The sequence below is a fragment of the Vulpes lagopus genome, chromosome 9 (genome assembly GCF_018345385.1).
Source record: "Vulpes lagopus strain Blue_001 chromosome 9, ASM1834538v1, whole genome shotgun sequence".
NCBI classification, from domain to species: Eukaryota; Metazoa; Chordata; class Mammalia; order Carnivora; family Canidae; genus Vulpes; species Vulpes lagopus.
The window spans coordinates 47,311,468-47,337,479 of NC_054832.1; the positions used below are offsets into that span (position 1 = coordinate 47,311,468).

At 38.6% G+C, this 26,012-nt stretch overlaps 1 protein-coding gene across 1 annotated transcript in view; it reads right to left on the bottom strand.

Annotated features, from left to right (window-relative positions):
• The window catches only part of CNBD1 (cyclic nucleotide binding domain containing 1), a 541,281-nt gene that overhangs the window by 500,911 nt on the left and 14,358 nt on the right, over positions 1 to 26,012 (bottom strand). Inside the window, exon 2 of the mRNA XM_041768591.1 lies at positions 18,277 to 18,349. Within this exon, the coding sequence (XP_041624525.1) occupies positions 18,277 to 18,349 (73 nt within the window). The remainder of the gene's footprint in view (positions 1 to 18,276; positions 18,350 to 26,012) is intronic.

The window sequence follows — 26,012 nt, forward strand, 5'->3', positions numbered from 1 at the left end:
AAAAAAAAAACTAGAAAAAGAGATCATGAAAATAATCTGAAAAACACCTGGGAAGCATGAAGGGTAATTATTCACTCTTCTAAGAATGATTCCCTGAGAGGAACAGAGTACTCTCTCCAGGGACAAAGGAAGTGGCCTCCCATCAACATAAAACAACTTCAGTAAACAGCACAATGCTAACACTGGCTGCCTAACCTGTTTCCATCAGATTCTGCCCCCTTGCAATTCTGCTGCTACTGCTTTGCTCCTTCCCCAGAAACCAACACAAACCCTCACATGTACCATGCCTACCAACCATAGAGTTCTACAAAGCTTCAGTTATAGAGGAAAGAGCATCAGATCTCTTTTAACAAACAGATCAGAGCACATCTAGTTAAAACTTATCACACTCTGGCCAAGGTCCAAACACTGTGCACTGCAGGCAAGGAGAACCTCTGCTGAGGACTAACAATAAAACAGTTAAAACATAGCAGCAGAGTGCACACAGCACACATCATAGACACTTCCTGAAGCATCAGGCCCTGGATACTATATAAGCTCTTCTTCATAAAGCCAATACTCTCAGGAGCAGGAAACATAATAGGCTTTTCTACCATACAGAATACAAAGACGTAAACAAAATGCCAAGATGAAGGAATTCATTCCAAAATAAAGAACAAGAAAAGGTAGTGGTCAAAGATCTAACTGAAAGTAATATGCCTCATCCAGAATTTAAAGCAATAGTGATAAGGACGCTAGTTGAACTGGAGAAGCTAAATAAATAAATAAATAAAATTTAAATTAAAAAATTAAAAAAAAAACAAAGAACTGGAGAAGCATAGAAGACATCAGGGATACCCTTACTACAGACATAAAAGAGCTAAAAATAAAAAATCAGACCAAAATGAAAAATGATTTAAAACCAAATAGATGTAATGACTAAAAGGATAGAAGAAGCAAAGGAATGAATGAGTGATATAGAAGATAGATTTATGGAAAATAATGAAGCTGACAAAAGAGAGAAAGAAGAATGCTAGATCACGAGAGTAGACTTAAGGAACTCAGTGACTCCGTCAGACATAATAACATTCATATCACAGGAGTCTCAGAGAAGGAGAGAGAGAAAAGAGAGTAGAAGATTTATTGAAAGAAATAATAGCTGAAAACTTCCCTAATCTAGGGAAGGAAACAAACATTCAAATCCAGGAGGCACAGAGAATTCCTGTCAACATCAACAAAGCAAAGCATGCCAACATCAAGACATTTGTAGTTAAATTTGCAAAATGTAGTGGTAAAGTCCCAAAAGCAAAATGACAAAGAAGTCCCTAACTTAAAAGGGAAGACCCATAAGGCTAGCAGCATATTTCTGCACAGAAATTTGGCAAGCCAGAAGAAAGTGGCATGATATAATCAACATGCAGAAGGGGAAATTCCTACAGCCAATAGTACTCCATTCAGCAAGGCTATCATTCAGAATAGGAGAGATAAAGAGTTTCCCAGACAGGAAAAAAAAAAAAAACTAAAGGAGTTTTTGACCACTAAACAAGCTTTGCAGGAAATATTAAAGGAGATTCTTGGGAAGGAAAGACCAAAAGCAACAAAGACTAGAAAGGGCCAGAAAACATCACCAAAAATAGCAACTCTACAACATAATGATATTAAATTCGTATCTTTCAATATTCATTCTGAATGAATGGTCTAAATACTCCAATCATAAGACATAGGGTATCAGAACAGATTTAAAAAAAAAAAAAGCAAGATCCATCTAAATGCTGCTTTCAAGAGGTTCATTTTAGACCTAAAGACACCTGCAGATTGGAAATGAGGGAATGGAGAACTAACTACCATGTTAATGGACATTAAAAGAAAGTTTGAGTAGCCATACTTATATCAAACAAACTAGATTTTAAAACAAAGACTATAAAATTGGATAAAGAAGGGCATTATATAATAATAAAGGGATCTATCCATCAAGAAGATCTAAAAATTGTAAATATTTATTCCCCCAACTTGGGAGTACCCAAATATATAAATCAATTAACAATAACAAAGAATTCATGGATAATAATACAATAATAGTAGGGGACTTTAATACCCCACTCACAGCAATAGACAGATAATCTAAGCAGAAAATCAACAAGGAAACAATGGCTTAGAATGACACACTTAACCAGATGGACTTAACAGTTATTTCCAGAACATTTCATACTAAAGCAGCAAAATACACATTTTTTCAAGTGCACATGGGACATTCTCCAGAATAGATCACAAAATAGACTTTAAAAAATCAGGCAAAATCAAGTACAAAAAGACTGAGATCATACAATGCATCTTTTCTGACCTCAAAGCTATGAAATATGAAGTCATTCACAAGAAAAATCTGGAAAGACCACAAATACATGAAGGTTAAATAACATGCTACAAAGAATGAGCAGGTCAACCAGAAAATTAAAGAAGAAATTTTAAAATACGTGAAAACAAATGAAAATGAAAATATAAAGGTCCATAACCTTTGGGATGCAGCAAAAGCAGTCATAAGACGGAAGATGATTACAATACAGAGCCACCTCAAGAAGCAAGAAAATTGAAAATAAACAACCTAACCATACACCTAAAGGATCTAGGTAAAGAACAACAAATGAAGCCTAAATCCAGCAGAAGAAAGGAAATAATAAAGATTAGAGCAGGAATAAATTATATAGAAGCTAAAAGAACAGTAAAACAGATTAATGAAACCAGACATTGGTTTTTTTGAAAAAATAAATAAAACTGACAAAATCTAGCCCGACTTCTTAAAAACAAAAGAGAAAGGACTCAAATAAATAAAATCACAAAGGAGAGAGGAGAAATAACAACCAACACCACAGATATACAATTATAAAAGAATATCATTAAAAATTATATGCCAACACATTGGCAATCTGAAAGAAATGGATACTTTCCTAGAAACATAAGCTTACCAAAAACAGAAAGAAACGGAAAACTTGAACAGACCAAAAACCAGCAAAGGAATTTAATCAGTAATCAAAAATCTCCTAACAAACAGACGTCCAGGGCCATATGACTTCCCAGGGAAATTCTACCAAACATTTAAAGAAGAATGAATACTGATTATTCTCAAACTGTTCCAAAAAGGAGAAATGGAAGGAAAACCCATTCTACAAGGCCAGCATTACCTAGGTTCCAAAACCAAAGACACCACGAAAGGAGTATTATAGACCAATATCCCTAATGAACATGGATGCAAAAATTCTCAACAAAATACTAGCTATTCAAATCCAACAGAACATTAAAAAATCATTCACCATGAACAAGTAGGATTTACTCCTGGGCTGCAAGTGTGGTTCACTATTCCCAAATCAATCAATGTGATACACCACTTTAATAAAAGGATAGGAACCATATAATCTCAATAGATGCAGAAAAAGCATTTGATAAAATACAGCATGCATTCTTGATTTAAAAAAAAACCCTCAACAAAGTAGGGTTATATGGAACATACCTCAACATCATAAAGGCCATATACAAAAGACCCACAGCTAATATCATCCTCAATGTGAAAAACAGAGCTTTTATCTATGGTCAGGAACAAGACAGAAATGTCCACTCTCATCATTACTATTTAACCTAGTACTGGAAGTCCTAGCCTCAGCAATCCAAAAACAAAAAGAAATAAAAGATATCTAAATCAGCAAAGAAGAATACAGCAAAGAAGAAGTACTATTCTTCTTTGCAGAAGAGTAGAAAATCCAAAAGACTCCACCAAAAATTGCTAGAAATCATACGTGAACTCAGCAGTCACAGGCTACAAAATCAACATGCAGAACTCTGTTGAATTTCTATACACCAATAATGAAGCCGCAGAAAGAGAAATCAAGAAATCAATCCCATTTACCACTTCTTCAAAAACCATAAGATACCTAGGAGTAAACCTAACCAAAGAGGTAAAAGATCTGTACTCTGAAAATTATAGAACACTTATGAAATAAATTGAAGATGACACAAAGAAGTGGCAAAACATCCCATGCTCATGGATTGGAAGAACAAACATTGTTAAAATGTCTATATTACCCAAAGCAATCTACACATTTGATGCAATCCCTAACAAAATATCACTAGCATTTTTCACAGAACAAATAATCCTAAAATTTGTATGGAACCACAACAGACTTTGAATAGCCAAAACAATTTTGAAAAAGACAAGCAAACCTGGAGGCATCACAGTTCCAGATTTCAAGTTATATTACCAAGCTATAGTGACCAAAAGAGTATGGTACTAGCACAAAAAAACAGATACAGATCAATAGCACAGAACAGAAAACCCAGAAATGGACCCACAACTCTATGGTCAACTAATATTTGAGGAAGCAGGAAAGAATGTCCCATAGAAAAAAAGTCTCTTCAACAAACTGGACAGCAACATGCAGAAGAATGAAACCAGACCACAAACTGGACAGCAACATGCAGAAGAATGAAACCAGACCACTTCCTCATGCCATACACAAAAATTAATTCAAAATGGATGGAAGATCTTCACATAAGACAGGAAACCATCAAAATCCTACAGGGGAACAAAGGTAGTAACCTCCTTGATATGGGCCAGAGCAACTTCTTACTAGATGTTTCCTGAGGCAAGGAAAAGAAAAGCAAAAATGAACTATTAGGATTTCATCAAATTAAAAGGCTTCTACATGGGGAAGGAAACAAACAACAAAACTTAAAAGGCAACCTTTGGAACAGAAGATATCTACAAATAACATATCTGATAAAAGGTTAGTATCCAAAATCTATAAAGAATTTACCAAACGCAATACCCAGAAAACAAATACTCCAGTTAAGAAAGATCAGAAGACACGAATAGACATTTTTCCAAAGAAGACATCCAGATAGCTAACATGCACATGAAAAGATGCTCAACATTTCTCATCATCAGGGAAATGCAAATCAAAACTACAATGAGATATCTACTCATACCTGTGAGAATGGCTAAAATGAACAACACAGGAGACAACAGGTATTGGCAAGGATGTGGAGAAAGGAGAAACCCTCTTACACTGAAGAGAGGAATGCAAACTGGTGCAGCCACTCTGGAAAACAGTACGGAGGTTCCTCAAAAAGCTAAAAATAGAACTACCCTTTGATCCAGCAGTTGCATTACTAGGTATTTACCCAAAGGATACAAAATACTGATTCAAAGGGATACACCTGATGTTTATAGCTGCGTTACCAACAATAGCCAAACTATGGGAAGAGACCAAATGTCCATCCATTGAAAAATGGATAAAGAAGATATGGTGTGTGTGTGTGTGTGTGTGTGTGTGTGTGTGTGTGTGTAATATATGTATATAAAGAAGTATGAGTATAAAGAATGAAATCATCAAAAAAAATCAAACCTTGCCATTTGCAACAACATGGATGGAGCCAGAGAGTACTATGCTAAATGAAATAAGTCACTCAGAGAACGACAAATACCAAATGATTTCACTCATATGTGGAATTCTTTTAAAGATTTATTCATTTATTATTTTAGAGATGGGGGAGAGGTAGAGGCAGAGGGAGAGAGAGAATCTCTAGCAGACTCCCACTGAGATCATGACCTGAACCAAAATCAAAAGTCAGGCGCTTAACTGACTGAGCCATCCAGGCGCTCCCATATGTCAAACTTAAGAAACAAAACAGGTAACATAGGGAGAAAAAAAAGACGGAGGCAAACCAGGAAACAGACTCTTAACTTTAGAAAACAAACTGATGGTTATTAGAAGGTAGGTGGCGGGGAGATGGGTTAAATAGGTGGCAGATATTAAGGACAGCATTTGTTGTGATGAGCGCTGGATATTGTGTGTAAGTGATATAAATTCTACACCTGAAACTAATATTACACTGTGATTTAAATAAAAACTGGAGGGCAGCCCCGGTGGCCCAGCGGTTTAGTGCCGCCTTCAGCCCAGGATGTGATCCTGGAGATGTAGGATCAAGTCCCACATCGGGCTCCCTGCATAGAGCCTGCTTCTCCCTCTGGCTGTGTCTCTGCCTCTCTCTCTCTCTCTCTCTCTCTCTCTCTCTGTCTCTCATGAATAAATATATAAAATCTTTAAAATAAATAAATAAATACGAATTTAAATTAAAACTTGCAAAACATGTCAGTTGATCCATGCAGCTCAAACTTGTGTTATTCAAGGGTCAACTGGTTTTTTATAAAAGCATATGATAAAGGACACAGATGAGCATCCAGATGGAACAAATTCATCGGGCAAGGTATGTGGTAAGTGGTACAGAGCCCCCATGCCTCCTCTAGGCTTGCCACTCAATCAGCACCTCCATTAACCAACCCTGAAACTCCCTAAACCCCATGCTTCTGGGTTTTTATAAAAAGCTTCGTTACATAGTCATGACTGATTTAATTATTGGTTATTAGCAACTGATTCAACCTCCAGCCTCTTCCAGGAGGTCAGGGGGTGGGACTGAAAATTAGAACCCTCTAAATACATAGTTGGTCCTCCTTGGCAATCAACCCTTACAGTCACCTTATTAACATAACATTTATCACTTCATCGTTTAGGAAATTTCAACAGTTTTAGGAGCTCCCTTACAGAAATAAGGACAAAGACCAAATATATATTTCTTATGAAACACAGTATCACAGAGTGCTACTGGCATTTTGGATAGAACAATGTGCAGGATTTTACTGCACACCGCACTATTTAGAATGACTAGCCCTACCCACTTATTATCAGTGTCATCTCCTGGTCATTATGACACTAAAAATGCCCCCTGGGAAAGGTGCTGCCTCAGGTGGACAGTCTTGTTCTAGACAATTGGATATAAGTGCATGCACTTTAGGTAAAATAACATTAATAAGCACACACTGAATTACAAGCCTCCAACTTGTTTACAACCTATAAAATAAATGCAAGATTCCATCTGTCTCTGCCCACCTTTTCTGCTACCACTGGATTGACAGTGCCAATTGATGGTCATCAGTAGAAGCTGTTCAAAATAAAATTGACTTCATTCCAGATAAATATTTGTAGAATCACAGTTTAATCTCTTTTATGTGTGCATACGCCATATTTTCAAAGTTCTTCTCTCCTTTCTCTCCCACACTTTATTTCCTTAACAATAAAAATCACCTATATCTTTATAACATAATTCTTATGGCAAAAAAATATGTTTATACATGATTTGGCAGCAGAATTAGCAAAATACTCTAAGAAAAAGAATGATAACACATTTTGAAATAAAAATAGTTATAATGAAGAACCAATCATTGTCAATAGACTCTAAAAGCCTTAAACTTGTCCAGGAGCCTCCTTAAAATAATTTCTTTTGTGTCTATCAACCTCTAATACCCTAGTAATTTAATGTATTTTACCTTAACCTGAAGTAATGAGAAAGAAACAATTACTGAATGGCATTTTTTACATTTTAATTAATTACTATTATTTTAATGATATCATTTTCATCTTTTTTAATGTAAAAGTATAAAAAATAAAGATACTGTTTGGAAAAATTGGGTAAAATTAATCATCTGTAAATTGAGGAGTTTCCACTAGACAATTTCTTTTTTTTTTTTTTTTTTAATTTATGATAGTCACAGAGAGAGAGGGGGCAGAGACACAGGCAGAGGGAGAAGCAGGCTCCATGCACCGGGAGCCTGACGTGGGATTCGATCCCGGGTCTCCAGGATCGCACCCTGGGCCAAAGGCAAGCGCTAAACTGCTGCGCCACCCAGGGATCCCATCCACTAGACAATTTCTGAGTTAACTTCCTGTTCTACAATATGTTAACTCTATACTGTGTCTGTGGGGAAATGATGCTAGGTAGGCAACCTAAAAAAGGAGCTTGGGCTAAAATCTACTTATGAGTTATAATCTCTGTAAGTATAAAAAATATATAGCATAACTATATCTATATTTGAGAATAAGTGATTATATATTAGTACTATTAAACACGAATAAGTATTCAACTCTATATCCAGTCACAAAGCTAATTGTTTGGCAAGCAACTATTCTTACACAAATGCACAAATGCATATGCATCATAATTGTGTTTGTCTTTTATAGTTCTAAATTCAGACATGCTTAAAAGCTTTTGTAAGAAATTACAAAAATAATTGGCCACATTAGAAAATTTAGTTGCAAACATGTAGCTTCCTGTTTGTTTATTTGAAATTTCGGAGAGCATACATTTCCTTTTAAACCATATTACTCTGTTTATTACTAAGTAAATTGAACTTTAAACATAAAAGCTGACTGATCATAAAGTACTTTGACAAAGAGAAAAAATCTCCAAAGTACAGAATGTCAAACCAACAGAAGCTGCTTTAAAAAAATTTAATTAATTAATTAATTAATTAGGCTCTCTTCCTCTTCGGAGGCGGAGAGCCCGTTTGCGCAAACGTCCAATAAACCCTCTTGCTAATTGCATCTGCCTGTCTGGGGTCTGAGTCTCTGGGGCATCCGCCGGGACACGTTGGCACCGGTGAGCCAGGGTCCAACATTTGGGGGCTCGTCCGGGATCCGAGACGCCCCAGGCTCAATCCTAAGACCGGTAGGAGGTAAGACCGAGCTCGCTAAATGTCATATCTGTCTCGTCCGTTTGTCTGACTGGCCGGGTCTGTGCCGGGTCTGTATTGTGCCTGCAGGACGCTGTACTCTGTATTTGGACCAGCGGGGGAGGCAGACGTGCCCTGAGACCCCTGGTCCCCCTCCGGAGTCGGACTCCGGAGTGGTCTGGAAGAGGAACGGAGCCCCGGCACTCCCTCCTCTTCGGGGAGGGTCGTTGTTGGCGACCGCTCCCATCTGAATCTGCCGCGCCAGTCCTGTCATTCGTGTGTGTCTGTTCATTCTTTGTCTTTCTGGTCCCGCTCCGGAGTCGGACTCCGGAGTGGTCTGGAAGAGGGAGGGAGCCCGGCACTCCCTCCTCTTCGGGGAGGGTCGTTGTTGGCGACCGCTCCCGTCTGAATCCGCCGTGCCGGTCCTGTCATCTGTGTGCATGTCTGTTCTGTGTCTTCCTGTCCTCCTCCTCCCCGCTCACCTCTTCTCTACACCCGCGGGGCAAACTGTAACCACCCCTTTAAGCCTCGCTCTAGATCACTGGAAAGAAGTCGCCGGCCGAGCACACAACCTGTCGGTCGAAGTCAGAAGACGAAGATGGGTCACCTTCTGCTCCTCAGAGTGGCCGACTCCAACGTCGGGTGGCCCAGGAATGGAACTTTTAATATTGATATTATCTTGCAGGTGAAGGCCCCGGTCTCTCAGCCAGGACCCCATGGGCACCCTGATCAGCTCCTGCAGACTCTCCTCACCACGGAGGAGAGACCCCGCGTCTACAGAAAAACGTCCCCGGGGCGGATGGGAGGCCGACCCAGCTGCCTAATGAAATTGAGGACGTTTTCCCCTTGGTTCGCCCGACCTGGGACTACGACACTGCTGCTGGTAGGGAGCGGCTCCGTCTCTATCGCCAGGTACTCCTAGCGGGTCTCAGAGGGGCAGGGCGTCGCCCCACCAATTTGGCAAAGGTACGTGCTATAGTGCAGGGAAAAGATGAGACGCCGGCAGGTTTTCTGGAAAGATTAATGGAGGGCTACCGTATGTATACTTAGAGAGAGAGAGAGAGAGGAAACGCAGTAAAGAACTGACTGGGATACTGGCCACCATAGTACAGGGCTCAGGGCAGAGTAAGTCAGGACAGAGTAAGGACCTGGGAGACAAGAAGACCACGGGTTGAACGAGACCAGCGTGCCTACTGCAAGGAAAAAGGACATTGGGTTAAAGATTGTCCAAAGAAGGGCCAAACGCAGGGACCTAAGAAAAAGCCCATTCCCGTACTGTCCCTAGAGGATGAAGATTAGGGATGTCAGGGCCAGGAGCCCCCCCCCCCCCAAGCCTCGGATAACCCTTAAAGTGGGGTCAACCAGTGACCTTCCTGGTTGCTACGGGAGCTCAACATTCAGTTTTAACTGAGGCAGAAGGACCCTTGAGCTCTATCTAGAAGTTGCATTCTTTTGCCTAAAGTTAAGCTCTCAAAGCCAGCATATTTTTGCCTTTAAATGAAAAGATCCTGAGACGGGATTCTCAGGACAACTCACTTGGACAAAGCTACCACAGGGATTCAAAAACTCCCCCACCTTGTTCAAAGAAGCCTTGCATCAGGACTTGGCAGACTTCCGAGTTGGCCATCCGGACCTCGTTCTCCTGCAGTACGTGGATGATTTGCTCATAGCGGCTAAGACAGAACAGGATTGTGTAAAAGGTACGGGGGCCCTGCTCGAGAGACTGGGAGGACTGGGGTATAGGGCCTCCGCCAAAAAGGCCCAAATAGGCCAGAGACGAGTGACCTATCTGGGATATCTCCTGGAAGGAGGCCAGAGGTGACTGACGAAGGGCCGCAAAAAGGCTGTAGCCCTGATCCCAGCACCCACTGATGCCAGAGGGCTACGAAAGTTCCTCGGCAGTGCCGGGTTCTGCCGCCTCTGGGCACCCGGGTTTGCAGAGCTGGCGGCTCCCCTATATCCTCTTACGAAATCCAACACCCCCTACCACTGGGGAAAGGAGCAACAATTGGCTTGTGACAAAATAAAAAGGGCCTTATTGACCGCCCCTGCCCTGAGCCTCCCAGATGTAACCAAGCCATTTGCGCTATATGCTGATAAACACCAAGGAATAGCCAAAGGGGTCCTAACTCAGAAACTGGGACCCTGAAAAAGGCCCGTGGCATACTTTTCAAAAGAAAATTAGACAGAGTGGCTGCAGGATGGCCCCCATGTCTCCGAATAATAGTGGCTGTGGCAGTCCTGGTAAAAGACTCAGATAAGTTGGCCTTCAGCCAACCCCTCACTGTGGTGGCCCCCCCACGCCGTAGAGACAGTCATCCGCCAGCCCCCTGATCGATGGCTCTCAAACGCCCGGGTCACCCATTATCAGGCCATGTTACTGAATTCCGAGCGGATACGGTTTGGAACGGCTACATCCCTAACCCCGGCCACCTTGCTTCCAGAAGCCGAGTCCCCCTCCCTAGTAATGCATGATTGCCACCAGATCCTAGCCGAGGTCCATGGCACCAGAAGGGACTTGACGGACCAGCCTTTGCCAGATGCTGAAGCAACCTGGTACACCGAGGGGAGTAGCTTTCTACGAAATGGTGAACGTAAAGCCGGGGCGGCCGTGGTAGATAATTCACTGTCCGGGGCATCAGCGAGGCAACGACCCAGTAGCAGAGGGGAACAGGATGGCCGATGAAGCAGCACGAGCCGCTGCACTGGGCCCACAGGAGGATGGACAGAAGCATCCCCCACCAAACGAGAAACTGCCCAGGTGGTTGTCAAAAAAATCCTAGAAGAAATTTTCCCCTGGTTTGGACTGCCCAAGGTAATAGGGTCGGACAACGGCCCCGCCTTCGTCTCCCAGGTAAGTCAGTTGGTGGCCAGATTACTGGGGATAAATTAAAAATTACATTGTGCATACAGACCCCAGAGCTCAGGGCAGGTAAAAAAAATAAATAAAACAAAGAGACCCTAACCAAATTGACATTGGAGACTGGCACTAGAGACTGGGTCCAACTCCTCCCTATGGTTCTGTTCCGAGTCCGGAACACTCCCGCGCGCCATGGGCTAACTCCTTACAAGCTTCTCTATGGAGGTCCCCCACCAGTGACGGACTTGCTAGATTCTGCTATTGACCCTCTTGCTAACACTCCCGGTTTACAGGACAGGCTAAAGGCGCTCCAGATTATCCAGCGCCAGATCTGGAAACCCCTTGCAGCTGTCTACCGCCCCGGAGACAACCCGTTCCAGATCGGTGACTCCGTCTACATCAGGAAACATCAGTCCAGGGTGACTGGGATTAGACCCATGGGGAGGATGTGGCACGCCCGACAGAAGGGCCATGCTCAGCACTCTTCCCTTTTATGTCTGTCCTGGGTAACACAGAGATCGCAGGCTAAATCCCACCAGTGGAGGGGGGGAATACTTCTATTGTAAAAATTGGGGGTGCGAGACTACGGGAGACACAGGATGAGAGGCCCTCCTCCTCCTGGGATTACATCACTGTCAAGGCTAACTATACTCACCCGGGGTTACCAGGAACTCTGCAACACTACCGCCCCGATTTTAGGGACTGACTCTTACCTGGAGCCCCAGCCAGGAACTTGGTGGGCATGCAACAAAGTCCTCACCCCCTGTGTGTCAGCTAAGGTTCTAAATAGCTCAAACGACTTCTGTGTCATGGTGCAGATCATACCCAGGGTGTTCTATCACCCTGCTGAAACTCTAGAAAATCAGTATAATGAACATCCCACCCGTTTTTGGCGCGAACCTGTCTCCCTAACCCTAGCCGTTATGTTGGGACTAGGGGTCGCTACTGGGGTGGGTACTGGCGCAGCTGCTCTGATCCAGGGCTCACGACGTTATTTAAAATTCCAAACAGCTGTAGATGAGGATCTACGGGCACTAGAGCAGTCCGTTTCTAAGTTAAAACAGTCCCTCACCTCACTTTCAGAAGTAGGACTTCAAAACAGGAGAGGCTTGGATTTACTACTCCTGAAAGAGGGAGGCCTGTGTGCGGCCCTGGGAGAGGAATGCTGTTTCTATGCAGGCCATTCTGGAGTCATCAGGGACTCCATGGCCAAACTCAGGGAAAGGTTAAATAAAAGACAAAGGGACCAGGAGGCCCAGCAGGGCTGGTTTGAAAGCTGGTTTAATCAGTCTCCCTGGTTGACCACCCTAATCTCTACCATTATGGGCCCTCTAGTTATCCTGCTCCTGCTGCTAACTTTCGGCCCCTGAGTCCTCAACTGGCCGCTCCAGTTCGAGAAAGATTGTTTATTACCCAAGCTCTGGTATTAACTCAGCAATGTCGGGCCCTCCAAACTGAAGAAATAAATGTTCCCTAAGATTTTAAGGTTAAAATCAGCCCAAACAAGAGGAGGGAATGAAGAAACCTCCCCCCTTGTAAGTAGGGCCAGCCCTAATCCAGAGGCAGCCCATCCAGGTGCCTTCCTGAAATTTTAGCAACTAAAAGCATTCTGTTTACAATAAGAAAACCATTTCCCCCCACACCCTGATTGGAATGTCCCTGAATAGGTTCATGTTGACCCTCTGTGAAATCAATAACCTGAATGCTATGGGACTCCCGAGGTTCTTTTGTCTTTAAGCGGTTTTTTTTTCCCCTTTTGCCTTTAAAAGATACCTGTAATTGCTAATCGGGGCTCTCTTCCTCTTCGGAGGCGGAGAGCCCGTTTGCGCAAACGTCCAATAAACCCTCTTGCTAATTGAAAAAAAAAAAAAAAAAAAAAATTAATTAAAGAAATTTTTAAATGATTAGCTCTCTACACAATTCTAAAAAAATAAAGGGGCACTTGGGTGGCTCAGTCAGTTAAAAATCTACCTTCAGCTCAGGTGATGATCCCAGGTCCTGAGATCCAGCCCCACAACAAACTCCCTGGGGGTCTGCTTCTCCCTCTCCTTCTGCCCCTGCCCTTAATGCACTCTCTCTCTCAAATAAATAATATCTTTTTAGGGACGCCTATATGGCATAGTGGTTGAGCGATGGGCTTCAACTCAGGGCATGATCTTAGAGCCCAGGTATGGAGTCCCAGAAAAGAGTCCCACATCAGGCTCCCTGCATGGAGCCTGCTTCTCCTCCCTTTCCCTCTTTCTGTGTGTGTCTCTCATGAATAAATAAATAAAGTCTTTAAAATAAATAAATAAATAAATAAATAAATAAACAAACAAATAAATAAATAAAATATTTTAAATAAATAAATATCACACTATAAACAGAAGAGAAATCTCACAGAGGAAGACATGGACATGGCCAACATGCACATGAGAAAATGCTCTGCATCACTTGCCATCAGGGAAATACAAATCAAAACCACAATGAGATACCACCTCACACCAGTGAGAATGGGGAAAATTAACAAGGCAGGAAACAACAAATGTTGGAGAGGATGCGGAGAAAAGGGAACCCTCTTACACTGTTGGTGGGAATGTAGCTATCCTCTTAATCAACAGATAGAAAACCCATATACATTTTTAAAGCATCAAGAAGATATTTATTTCTACTACATATCAGAATGTAACTCAATTCAAAACATTGAACTCTATGCCTAATGTCTAGGGGAGGAAGCAACAAAATAAACAAATCTGCTCTCCTGGAACATATAGTCTCCTAAGATGAAAAATCCTGTATCCAAGAATTTAAAATTCCAAAGTGACATCATTCCTCTTGTTTACACATTTTTTTCTTTCACTTGTGACAAAAAAATATTCCAGAATAACATACTAATATACTGCCTTTATTCTCAGAGAAGAAATATCAAACAGACACCAAATGACTGACCACATGCATTTGGACAGCAGTCACCACACAGTGGGGCTTCCTTTTTACAATTTACATATATACGGACACACAGGCATAATGGTATAAAATGCAGTGAGAAGAGTTCTCATATGCCCAGGTATGGGACAAGAATAGCTCCAACAGCTAGGATTGAGCATAGGGTAGAGGCACATGGGAAATGGTAGAGAGAAGCAGCTGCCCCTCTATCCTCCTATCCTGGGCCAAAGAAAGGACAACTATAAGAAATATTACATATGTATGTAAATAAATATTTATTATACATATAAATATTTATATATATAAATTTATAGTCTTATAAATATATATGATTAAATATATAATCAAACCCTTGGTAAGTTATATATAAAATATATAAATACTATACATAAAATATATATAAATATATATTCAAAATATTAATAAAATATATTTGAAATATATTTAAATATTTACCATTTAAAATAATATATAATTATTTAATATATTTTAAATATATATTAAAATATTTTAATTTTTTAAATAAAATATATTTTAAATATATAAATATATAATAAAAGTTTTAAATATATAATACAGATCTTATATATATTTTTTAAATATATAACATATATTTTAAGGAATAAATTATAGTAATTATATGCTAATATAATATAGTAAATATTACATTTTACATATAATATGTAATCAAACCCTTGGTAGGTTTCTTTTTTTTTGTTGTTTTTGTTTTTGTTTTTTCCTTGGTAGGTTTCATGTTTGAAAATTTACGTATTATATATATAATATATAATCCAACCCTTGGTAGGTTTCATGTTCAAAAATATCAATTCTTGAGTCATTTAATTCTTTCTTTTTTTATTATAGGAGAAGAATATTTCATTGGTCATTTTTAACATAATAAATAAATAAATATGGAGGAATATGTTTTTCTTAAATCTCTTTGCAATTTTTTTAAAAGATTTATTTATTTATTTATGACAGACAGAGAGAGAGAGAGAGAGAGAGAGAGAGAGGCAGAGACACAGGAGGATGGAGAAGTAGGCTCCATGCTGGGAGCCTGACGTGGGACTCGATCCCCGGACTCCAGAATCGCACCCTGAGCCAAAGGCAGGCGCTAAACCCCTGAGCCACCCAGGGATTCCCTCTTGCAATTTTTTGAAATCAATTGAAAGCTTTATAATTCTGGAAGCATTCAATGTATATATTTCTGATAAACTGCATAAAGAAATCTCAGTGGGAAAAAGGACCTGACTGCCAAGTCATCATTCATTTGTTGTAATTTATTTTCTTACTCTAAAAAGATATTAATTTTTCATGTCTATGTTCATATTTGTAATCATATGTATGTAATCTTTTTCTAAAATATAAGGCTAGAATCTAAACCTAAAACTAAGCAAAATACATACATAGGTACTCTAAAACATGCCGTGTCCCAGGCCCCTAGTGTACACAAAAGAAAACATCCAAGAAATTCACAGGATTTGGTGTCTAAGAGAAGGCACAGTAAATGTGAGACTTAATAAAAGGAAGTCAGGCAGGACAACCAGACTGGGCTTGGAGCAGCTGATTGTCTGATGAAATACTACTCTTTGGAGGGATTTATCACACCTGGAAGATGAAGGCTGGTAAGACTTATGTAGAATGGATACTTTGGCAGATCCACATCTAAATAATTCAACCTCTCTTACTTTGATCACCCAAGGTAGGTGAAGAGAGGTTTAGAAACATGTTTAGGATTTTTTTGGTGTTTGTTTTTTATGTCTGTTTTAAAAAGCAAAAAGGGAAAAAGACATTCAGCTCCAAAGCTTTAATTTGCTTTTTATGTGTTAGCAAAGGGACCAGCATACAAAACAAACTCAACAGTTAAAAACTTGGATAAGTCTTTTTGAATAGCAATAATAATTTTTAAAAACCATTTATATAACTCTATGTGCCAGACGATGTTTACTCTATGTATGTTATCTTATTTAATCATCTTAATAATAACTCTATAAAACAGGTGCTATTTTTATCTCCATTTTTAAAATAAGAAAACTGAAGTAAAGAGAAATTAAGTAACCAATCCAAGGTCATACATTCAGTAAGTGGCTGATCCAGGATTCAAACAAGGTGACATGATTTGAGTGCATGCAGTTTATTCTTCACCCTGTGCTGAAAAGCACTGAGAGGGAAGAAGAGGCATAAGTGCATAGAAAAAATAAAAATCATTCTTGGGAAAAACCCAAGGAATATAAAAGAAGTATGTCCTCCTTCCTTTCTCTGAAAAAGAAGAAATGACAAGATTGATGAAGATACAGAAATACTTTAAAATCAGAAACACAAGAAAATTAAAAACACCAGAAACAACAAGTGTTGGCAAGGATGTAGAGAAAAAGAAACCCTCCTGCATTGTTGGTGGGAATGCAAACTGGTGCAGCCACTGTGGAAAACAATACAGAGTTTCCTCAAAAAATTAAAAATAGAACCACCTATGATCCATTACACTACTGGGTATTTACCCAAAATATATAAAAACACCAATTCAAAGGGATACATGCACCCCTATACTTATTGCAACATTATTTACAATAGCCAAACTATGAAGCAGCCCAAATGTCCGTCAATAGATGAATGAATGAAGATGTGGTAATACACACACACACACACACACACACACACACACACACACACACAGTGGAATGTTATTCAACCATGAAAAAAAATGAAAACTTGCCATCTCAACAACATGGATGGAGTTTTAAGAGTATAATGCTAAGAAAAATAAGTCAGATAAGACAAATACCATATGATTTCACTTATATGTGGAATTTAGGAAACAAAACAAATTAACAAAGATAGAAAAAGAGAGAGACAATCCAAGAAACAGTCTTAACTGTAGAGAACAAACTGATGTTACCAGAGGAGACATGGGTTGGGGAAGGAAATAGGTGATGGGGATTAAGCAGTATATTTATCATAGGGCAGCCCCAGTGGCACAGCCTTTTTAGCGCAGCCTGCAGCCCAGGGTGTAATCCTGGTGACCTGGGATTGAGTCCCATGTCGGGCTCCCTGCATGGAGCCTGCTTCTCCCTCTGCCTGTGTCTCTGCCTCTCCTCTCTCTCTGTGTGTCTCTATGAACAAATAAATTTTAAAAAAGAAGTATATTTATCATAAACAAACAATAAGATGTGACTTACAGTTTATTTATTTAGAAGACCTTATTTATTCATGAGAGACACAGAAAGAGAGGCAGAGACATAAGCAGAAGAAGTAGGCTCCCCACGGGGAGCCTGATGTGGGACTTGATCCCAGGACCCCCAGACCATGCCCTGAGCTGAAGGGAGACGCTCAACCACTGAGCCACCCAGGCACCCTTAGAGACAGTTTAAAGTAGAGAAAGTCTGTACACTTAGGGCATTTTCTCAGTAGTCCCATCAGAGATGAAAATGAGAGAGTTAGGAAACTGATCTGTAAGAAACTAACAAGTTTTATAATTTCAAAAACCCAACCTGGGAAACAGAGTTGGCAAGACAATCATTTTTTTTCAAATTCTATCTTCAAGGATCACATATCTTAGGAATCCTGAGCTTTGAGCCCTAATATTTCCTAATTCTTTGGCTCCAGTATTTTTCCAGTACATAGGCATCTCCTATGTGCTGCTAAAGCACTTATTTCACTCTGTCTTTGTGTTTTCAACCATTTAAAGCTTTCTTCACTTATGACTATTTTTCAAGTACTAGAAAGGGCCCAGCTAGGGATGAATTATGTTTGCTTCACTCTCAATTGTTTCCTTAAAATATAACATATATTCTGCCCCTTTCATCTGGAGAAATAACCTCCAGGTTTTCAAATATTTTTATATATGTGGTAAATCAAGTACCGATGGAGGGAACAATAGTTTACTACTATACTTTATCCATAAAATAAACATGTTTGTATTCATTTGAATGCTAGAAAAAGAAATGCATGAGTAACTTGCCTGGATTGTAATCCTCTAATATGACACAATGCATTCAACTGGCCATAATCAATGTACTTAGACATTTTCAACCCTGAAAAAAAATCAATTAAAACTGAGTAATTTTCTATAATCTTATCAACCAAGATTGTAAATAGAGTTTAATTCCAAAGATTCATCATAATAAAAGAATTCAGTGACCATGGAAGTGAAGTATTATAGTCATTTTTTTAATTTAAAGATTATTTATTTATTGACAGAGAGGGCGGGGGATGGGGAGCAGCAGAGGCAAAGGGAGAAGCAGGCTCTCCGCTAACAGAGAGCCTGAAGCAAAGCTCAATCCCAGGACCCAGGAATCATGACCTGAGCTTAAGGCAGATGCTTGACCAACTGAGTCAGCCAGGACCCCATCAGTCTTTGATATGCAAGCAGAACTGAATAGATAGGACTGATTAAATAATAGAACAAAAGAATGTAATTTTTTTCATTGATGTCAAATCTGGTCTGACATTATTTTCCTGGAGTTTATATGTTCATAAAATGTCCCTCCTCTTGAAGTAAGCTTTTCAGACTCCCCATCCTATACCTTTTGAATGTGAACTGACAATGTCATAACAATTCAGAGTTTTCTTGAAAACTGTCCCTGTCTGTCTTCTGTCTCTCTCTCCAGAATACTACTAAATTTTTATTCGATCCCATGCAGGCCCATCTTTGGCTAGCCCCTTTTCAGAGCACCTTCCAATATCTGGATTCAGTTTGCAATTCATCTGAGGTTAATGTGTAAGCAAATCACCAATATGGGAGCAGAAAGATAGTAAACATAGGCAAGAAGAAAACTAATTGCAATTCTCCTTCAGTACCAGAAAGAACTGATATCCTTCAAGGGAGATGAAAAGGAAAATAGAGTATTGAGTGCGATAAGCATCGTTACAATGATGGGCACTCACATCACAGGTCCTTTCCTTTCTCCAGGAGAATGCATGCTATTAGAAATGTTGTAAAACAGAAAGCAGTAATAAATACCAACATACACATTATTCCTTCCCTTAGTGAAAAGGTATTGAAAAAAACCAGCAGCTTAATGTACTTCTAAACTTTTTAAAATGTATTTATTGACCACATCGAATAGAATTTGACATGCCAAAATTTATCAATTTTAATTTCAAATTACTGAATTACAAAATGACATTTCATTTAAGCCTTTTTTGATCTAAAATTAATCATCGATAACATATACCACATTTTAAACATGAAATTGAAATAAAAGAAATTGGGACACCTGGGTGGCTCAGGGGTTAGGCATCTGCCTTTGGCTCAGGGCGTGATCCCAGGGTCCCAGGATCGAGTCCCACATCAGGCTTTCTGCATGGCGCCTGCTTCTCCCTCTGCCTGTGTCTCAGCCTCTCTCTCTCTCTCTCTCTCTCATGAATAAATAAAATATTTTTTAAAAATAAAAGACATGTAAACAGAAAACTGGTTGCTATCCACCTAAACCATTACCATTTAATAAGCCTGAAAACACTAATTACATGATTTAGGTATTCTCTTACCTATATTATTCAGTTAAGTCTTAAGAATCAAAAAATTACCTAATTGTATTGTAGCAACATATGGAATACTTATTTTAAATGAACCAAGTTATATATAGATTTTTATCAAAAATATTTATAAGTATACTCATATAATTCTAACATAAAATATTATATAAAATCTCAATTATAGTATATTTTTAGATTGATAGACTTAGAAAAGCCTTCTATGAAGTACTGCTTTAGTCCAATCTAAAAACAGGATCAGAAATAGCCCTGATGTCTAGTATGGACAGAAAAAGGGGATGGTTGACATAGATATTTTTTATAAAGTTCAAGGTTTGAGAAATCCTGGCTTAAAGGGGGGATTTTTAAGGTAAGTATCTTCATCCTTCAGTTAAAGTAACTTACAAAAAAAAAATACAGGGTACATATTATAAGACTAAGAATTGTTAGCAAAGATAGAAAAATTGAGAAATCAACCTGCCTGAGAAAAGCTATAGCACTTGAGGGGTAAGGCTTTGTGCTAAACATGGCACAGCCAATTAAACTCAAAACCAGAATAGCCTATATATTAAGTACAGCCTCGAAGGACACTTTACAATTCACCAAAAAATTTCTTAGCTGATTTTCATTTCCAAGAGGTATTTGTGACAAGGGACTTTTTACATGAAGGATGTTGAACAACATAATGGATTTTGTCTTTAAAGCAGTTTCGTTAAAAGAAAAAAGCCAATAGATTTCAACATGAAATTGTAACCTTGTAGAGACCAGAAGTTGAGCTTTTCTGGTGATCAAATTTAATACCAGAATAAAGCCTAAGGAGTTCCAGAGGGACTAAGTTTACATTTATTTTCCAGTCTTGTTTTCCCTCATGAATATCTTAGCTGGGCTTTTGACAGTAGAGAGGGCTTACCATTATAATGGGGGTGAAATCATGAATTTTGACCAGTTTGTTTGAAAGAAGATTAGAAGCTGATATAAAAAAATAGTTACAAAGTAAATCCTAAACTAGTAACAAGGAACAAGAAATTCAGGGCACAATTAAAAAAACAATTTTCTCTACAAATATAATGCTGACTATACATTATTAAAAGAGAGAAACTAAAATCCAATGTGTTATCTGAGTGATACATTAGTGATCTTTTGTTTATATGTGTTAATGTCTGTCCAGGAGTAGATATGTATTTTTGTATTTGTGCTGAGGAGTCAATTATGTATGCTTTTGTGGGAGTTATAAAAATTGTTAAAAATGAGTCTCATAAGTGTTAAAATAAAATTAAACTATTTTCCCCAATAAACTTTCCCTTAAAAGTTGGATACCCCTTGCAAAAAGCTAAGAGGAAGCAATAGAATAAGTGAAGCCTTAGAAATATGTAAATGCAAAACCACTATTTACTAGAAGATTAGGCTTATTGGAGTGGTTACTGAGCAAAACAAAAGAGATGGACAGCACAGCCAAAGAGAAAATGTGATGATGACCATGTGGAATTATCAGGGTATGGTTAGCTGGAAAACAGAAAGCTAAGACCTCTTCAAATGCACTTGCAGGACACACTCTAATTACTCATCCAATGATAAGTAGAACTTTGCTTAACACAATATTCAGAGCACAAAGAAGCAGTTCAGCAACAATAGCATCAGAAACATTATCAACACGTTTTTTTATGGTAAGAATGGCAGTACTTATACCAATAAGCAGGAGGATGCTAGCAAAGGATTAAAGTACAGAACATGGAGAAAATAAAGGATACATCAGACATTTAAGAATGACTAACTCTATGTAATAGGATAAGTCACCTGGTTCTATGCTTTTAAGTTTAGATCTGTGTTAATAATAGGGAATTAAACATACCTACGTTGATGATTAATAGTGTATTTGTTTCAGGCCACCTGGGTGGCACAGTTGGTTAAGCATCGAACTCTTGGTTTAGACTCAGGTCTTCATTCCAGGATCATGAGATCGAGCCCCACATTAGGCTCCTGCTCTGCATGGGGTCTGCTTAAGTTTCTCCCTCTCCCTCTGCCCCTAGCCTGCTCTCTTCCTCTTTCTCTCAAATAAACAAATCTTTAAAAAAAATAGTATATTTGTATTTCAACTAATATTGTTTTCTAAAATACCAAAGTTAATTCTCCCTCAAAATGACATTAATTAAACGTGAGGAATCTGAAAAATGTCAGCTAAATAAACCATAAGGGGCAAAGGAATAGTCAAATCAAGGATTTCCAAAACTTAAAGATGACTTACAACATGGATAATTACACACGTGGGCTTATATTGTCTGAGTGGATTAAGATGTTAAAATATACATATGTTAACTCAGAAGGGATGAGAAGAGGGGAATATTATGCAACAAATTATCAAAATAACTTCCCTTTATAGCCAACATTTTTAGAAAAGTAATCTACATTCATCTTTATTTCCTCAACACAATTTTAGTTCTTCACTCATTATAATTTATCTTCCACTTTCATTATTCATTAAGATTTGTTTCATTTAGAGTCTAGGACATCCTGTAGTTGCCAGTCCAAAAACTTTTTTCAGTCTTCCTTGCACTAAACTCTGTGTGACATCTGACACTGGTGAAGCCTACCGACGAGGTTTCTGTGACACTATTCTCTCCCTGCTTACTTCTTCCTCATTAGACTGCTCTACTGACTCATCTTCATTGTTCATGAATCCATTCTCAATCCCTCTATCTTCTCGATTTAGATTCTTTTTCTGTATGATTAGGATCCTTGAATCAATCTCTCCAGCATAGAACTCTAATCTCTCTCCACTAATATTCACATGAAAGTCATCCTTGAAAATCAAAATCAAGATAACAAAAACTTTACTTAAAATCTCTTTTACGGACGCATGGGTGGCTCAGCGGGTGAGCGTCTGCATTTGGCTCAGGGTGTGATCCTGGAGTCCCAGAATTGAACCCCACATCGGGCTCCCTGCAGGGAGTCTGCTTCTCTCTCTGCCTATGTCTCTGCCTCTCTCTGTGTGTCTCTCATGAATAAATAAATAAAATATATATTTTTTAAAAATCTCTTTCAAACTGCTTTCCCTCAAAAAAAAATCTGGTCTTTCTCATCAACCTTAGGGTCCTAATTCTATACTCTCTCCTTCAGGACCAATGTGTTATGAAGCCTGTCAATTCTACCTTTTTTGAAATGTATCCTAAATGTCTTTGAAATATGTCCTTTCCAATCCTAAGGCCAGGGCCACCAACCCTCTTATTGTGTGCACACTAAAAAGGAGTACCTTTCACATGCATGCAACATGTATTTTGTTTCAGACCCACTCTGAGTCTCAATTGCACTACTCATCTGCTCTACTCCAATAACCTCCTATCTATTCTCCCTGACTCAAACTTCTTCCTTTCCAACTGACCCTTTATATTACTATTACAGTATTTTTTTAAAATTCCAATGTGATTACATAACTTTCTTGCTTTAATCCTTCCAATCCTCTACAGACTAAAGTTTAAATACCATGTACAAATACAATGCCTTTTATAATCATATCCAATTTAGCTTCTATGGCTTCATCAGACAACACCACCTATGTTCATTCCCCTTATCCATCCCCCTACACACACAGGTCCAAATGTCTTTCAATAGCACAAGTTCTGGTTACTCCATGAATATACTTTCTCCCTTCAATATGATATTCTCTTTGGTTCTTTCTCAACTTAAAAAAAATCATCCATCCATTTAGATAGACCTCAGAAATCAACCTGTGACATGTTTAAAACTTCTTTTCCCTAGGAAAAAAAATAGTTGTATCTTCTATTATGCTCTTATAGTACCCTGAAAATAGTTACATTATAGCAAGCACTATCCTTCTTTAGAACTTTTTCATTTATACCTAATGTTTCTTACAACTTATCATTAACCCCTGACGGCAGGGTCCACTTCCTACTCATATACAAAACACAGGAATTTATCACAGTTCTTGGATCTAAGTAAATATGTGTCAAATTATAATGAATAAATAAGTAGAATACGGATCCAATATGTCAGGTGATGGTCAATTATATATAAGAAAATAAATCACGGAAAAATAATGAAGGCAGAAAAAATGAAAATAAAGTTGTCTTTCAAAAATATGGCAAAGAATAAATCACCAAATGCTTTTAAAAACACATAAGGCACACGTACATACACACACCCTTCCCCTGATAGGTTATCATACTTAAAACATTTCACCTTTCTTCTACATAAGATTAAAGATCACAGGCAGCCCTGGTGGCTTAGCGGTTTGGTGCCGCCTTCAGCTCAGGGCGTGATCCTAGAGACCCGGGATTGACTCCCACATCTGGCTCCCTGCATGAAGCCTGCTTCTCCTTCTGCCTCTCTCTCTCTCTCTCTCATAAATTAAAAAAAAATCTTTTTAAAAAATCTTTTAAAAAAAGATTAAAGATCACATCAATGTCATTTGGGGGCATTAAAATCTCACCATGAGCAAAGAGCCCACTAAATAACATAGTGTGAAAAGAGGAAACAATTTTGATCTTCATTAAAACTGTTTACCAGACTCTTAAATATAGAGAACAAACTGAGGGCTGCTGGAAAGGAGGTGGGTGGGAAGATGGGCTAGATGGGTAATGGGTATTAAGGAGGGCATTAAGGAGGGAAGAGTAAAAACAGTTGATGAGAAAGTATTCAAAGTTAACATACAAGAAAATTTAGTCTGTCCACTGTACCAGCTTACTCCCTACTGCTCTTTTTTTTTCAAGCAAGTGATGAGCACTGGGTGTTATATGTAAGCAATGAATCATTCAATTCTATACCTGAAACTAATATTACATTGTATATTAACTAATTGTAATTTAAATAAAAACTTGAAAAAGGAAAAAAATACTGAACATTTATCATATTTTCAAACTACAAACTGAAAAATAAAGCTAAACAGTGTAGTGTCAATAAACTATAAAAGACATACAGAAGCTCATCTTGTTGGCAGAAATAAGCAGAGTTCTCTAAGGACGGTGGTATAGACCTAAAAAATACAACCAATGAAATATTACTTAAAATGGGAAGTTCTTGAGACTTAAACTAAAGAGAACCCAAAGCCCATGACATATATGGAATGTAGAGCTGAATAAGGATTCCACATATACCCATATCTTTTTAAAGAATCAGGTTGTTGTAGTGGTAGGATGACAAATGTTAGGTGGCAATCAACACAGAAGCAGCTTGTCTCAGTCACTGAAGAGAAATAAATAGAGGCCAAATCAACAGCATAAGGACTACAGTCAATGATATTGTAATAGCAATGTAACAGGACAGATGGTAGCTACACTTGTAGTGAGCATAGCATACATAATGTATAAACTTGTCAAATCACTAAGTTGTACACCCAAAACTAATGTAACATTATGTGTCAACTATACTCAAATTTAAAATAGATGCCAAGTCACTACCAATAAACCTTTGGAATATGAATTATGACAGTAGTAATCAGAGACATATCATTTAGGGAAGAGTAAAGAACAGAGTTGATGAGAAAGTATTCAAAGTTAGCATACAAGAAAATTTAATCTGTCCAGTATACCAGCTTACTCGCTACTGCTCTTTTTTTTTCAAGCAAGTAATCTATTCAAAAAATAACCACCATTCAATAATCTGGATGCTAGGCAACATACCCTTATGGGAAATTGTGAAAGACAATGAGAAACAATTAAGTTATCAAATAAAAATTAAATAATATGCATCAGAAGAAATAGTGGGAGTGGGGAGAAAGCCCTCACCAATCATACATGCACGCACACACACACATCCTTGGTGAAAGAAAAACAAAGAGCTACATGACATTAAATACAAATAAGGCAATAGAAAGAAATTACAAATAAACAGGCTATATTTAGGAAGAGAAACAAAATTCTGACAAAACTTACATTAGGAATAGCAAAAGTGGCACTATTTAAGAAAATATAATCAGAACACAACAGCTAACGCATTCAAATAGAGAAAAGAAAAAGAGTTATAATGATAAGCAAAGATAGAAAGTAGATACTAGGGATGCCTCTGGGTGGCTCAGTGGTTAAGCGTCTGCCATCAGCCCAGGGCATGAAACGGGACTCTGGGATGGAGTCCCACATTGGGCTTCCTGCGGGGAGCCTGCTTCTCCCTCTGCCTGTGTCTCTGCCTCTCTCTCTCTCTGTCTCTCTCTGTCTCTCATGAATAAATAAAATTAGAAAGAAAAAAAAAAAGAAACCAGATACTATATGTGAA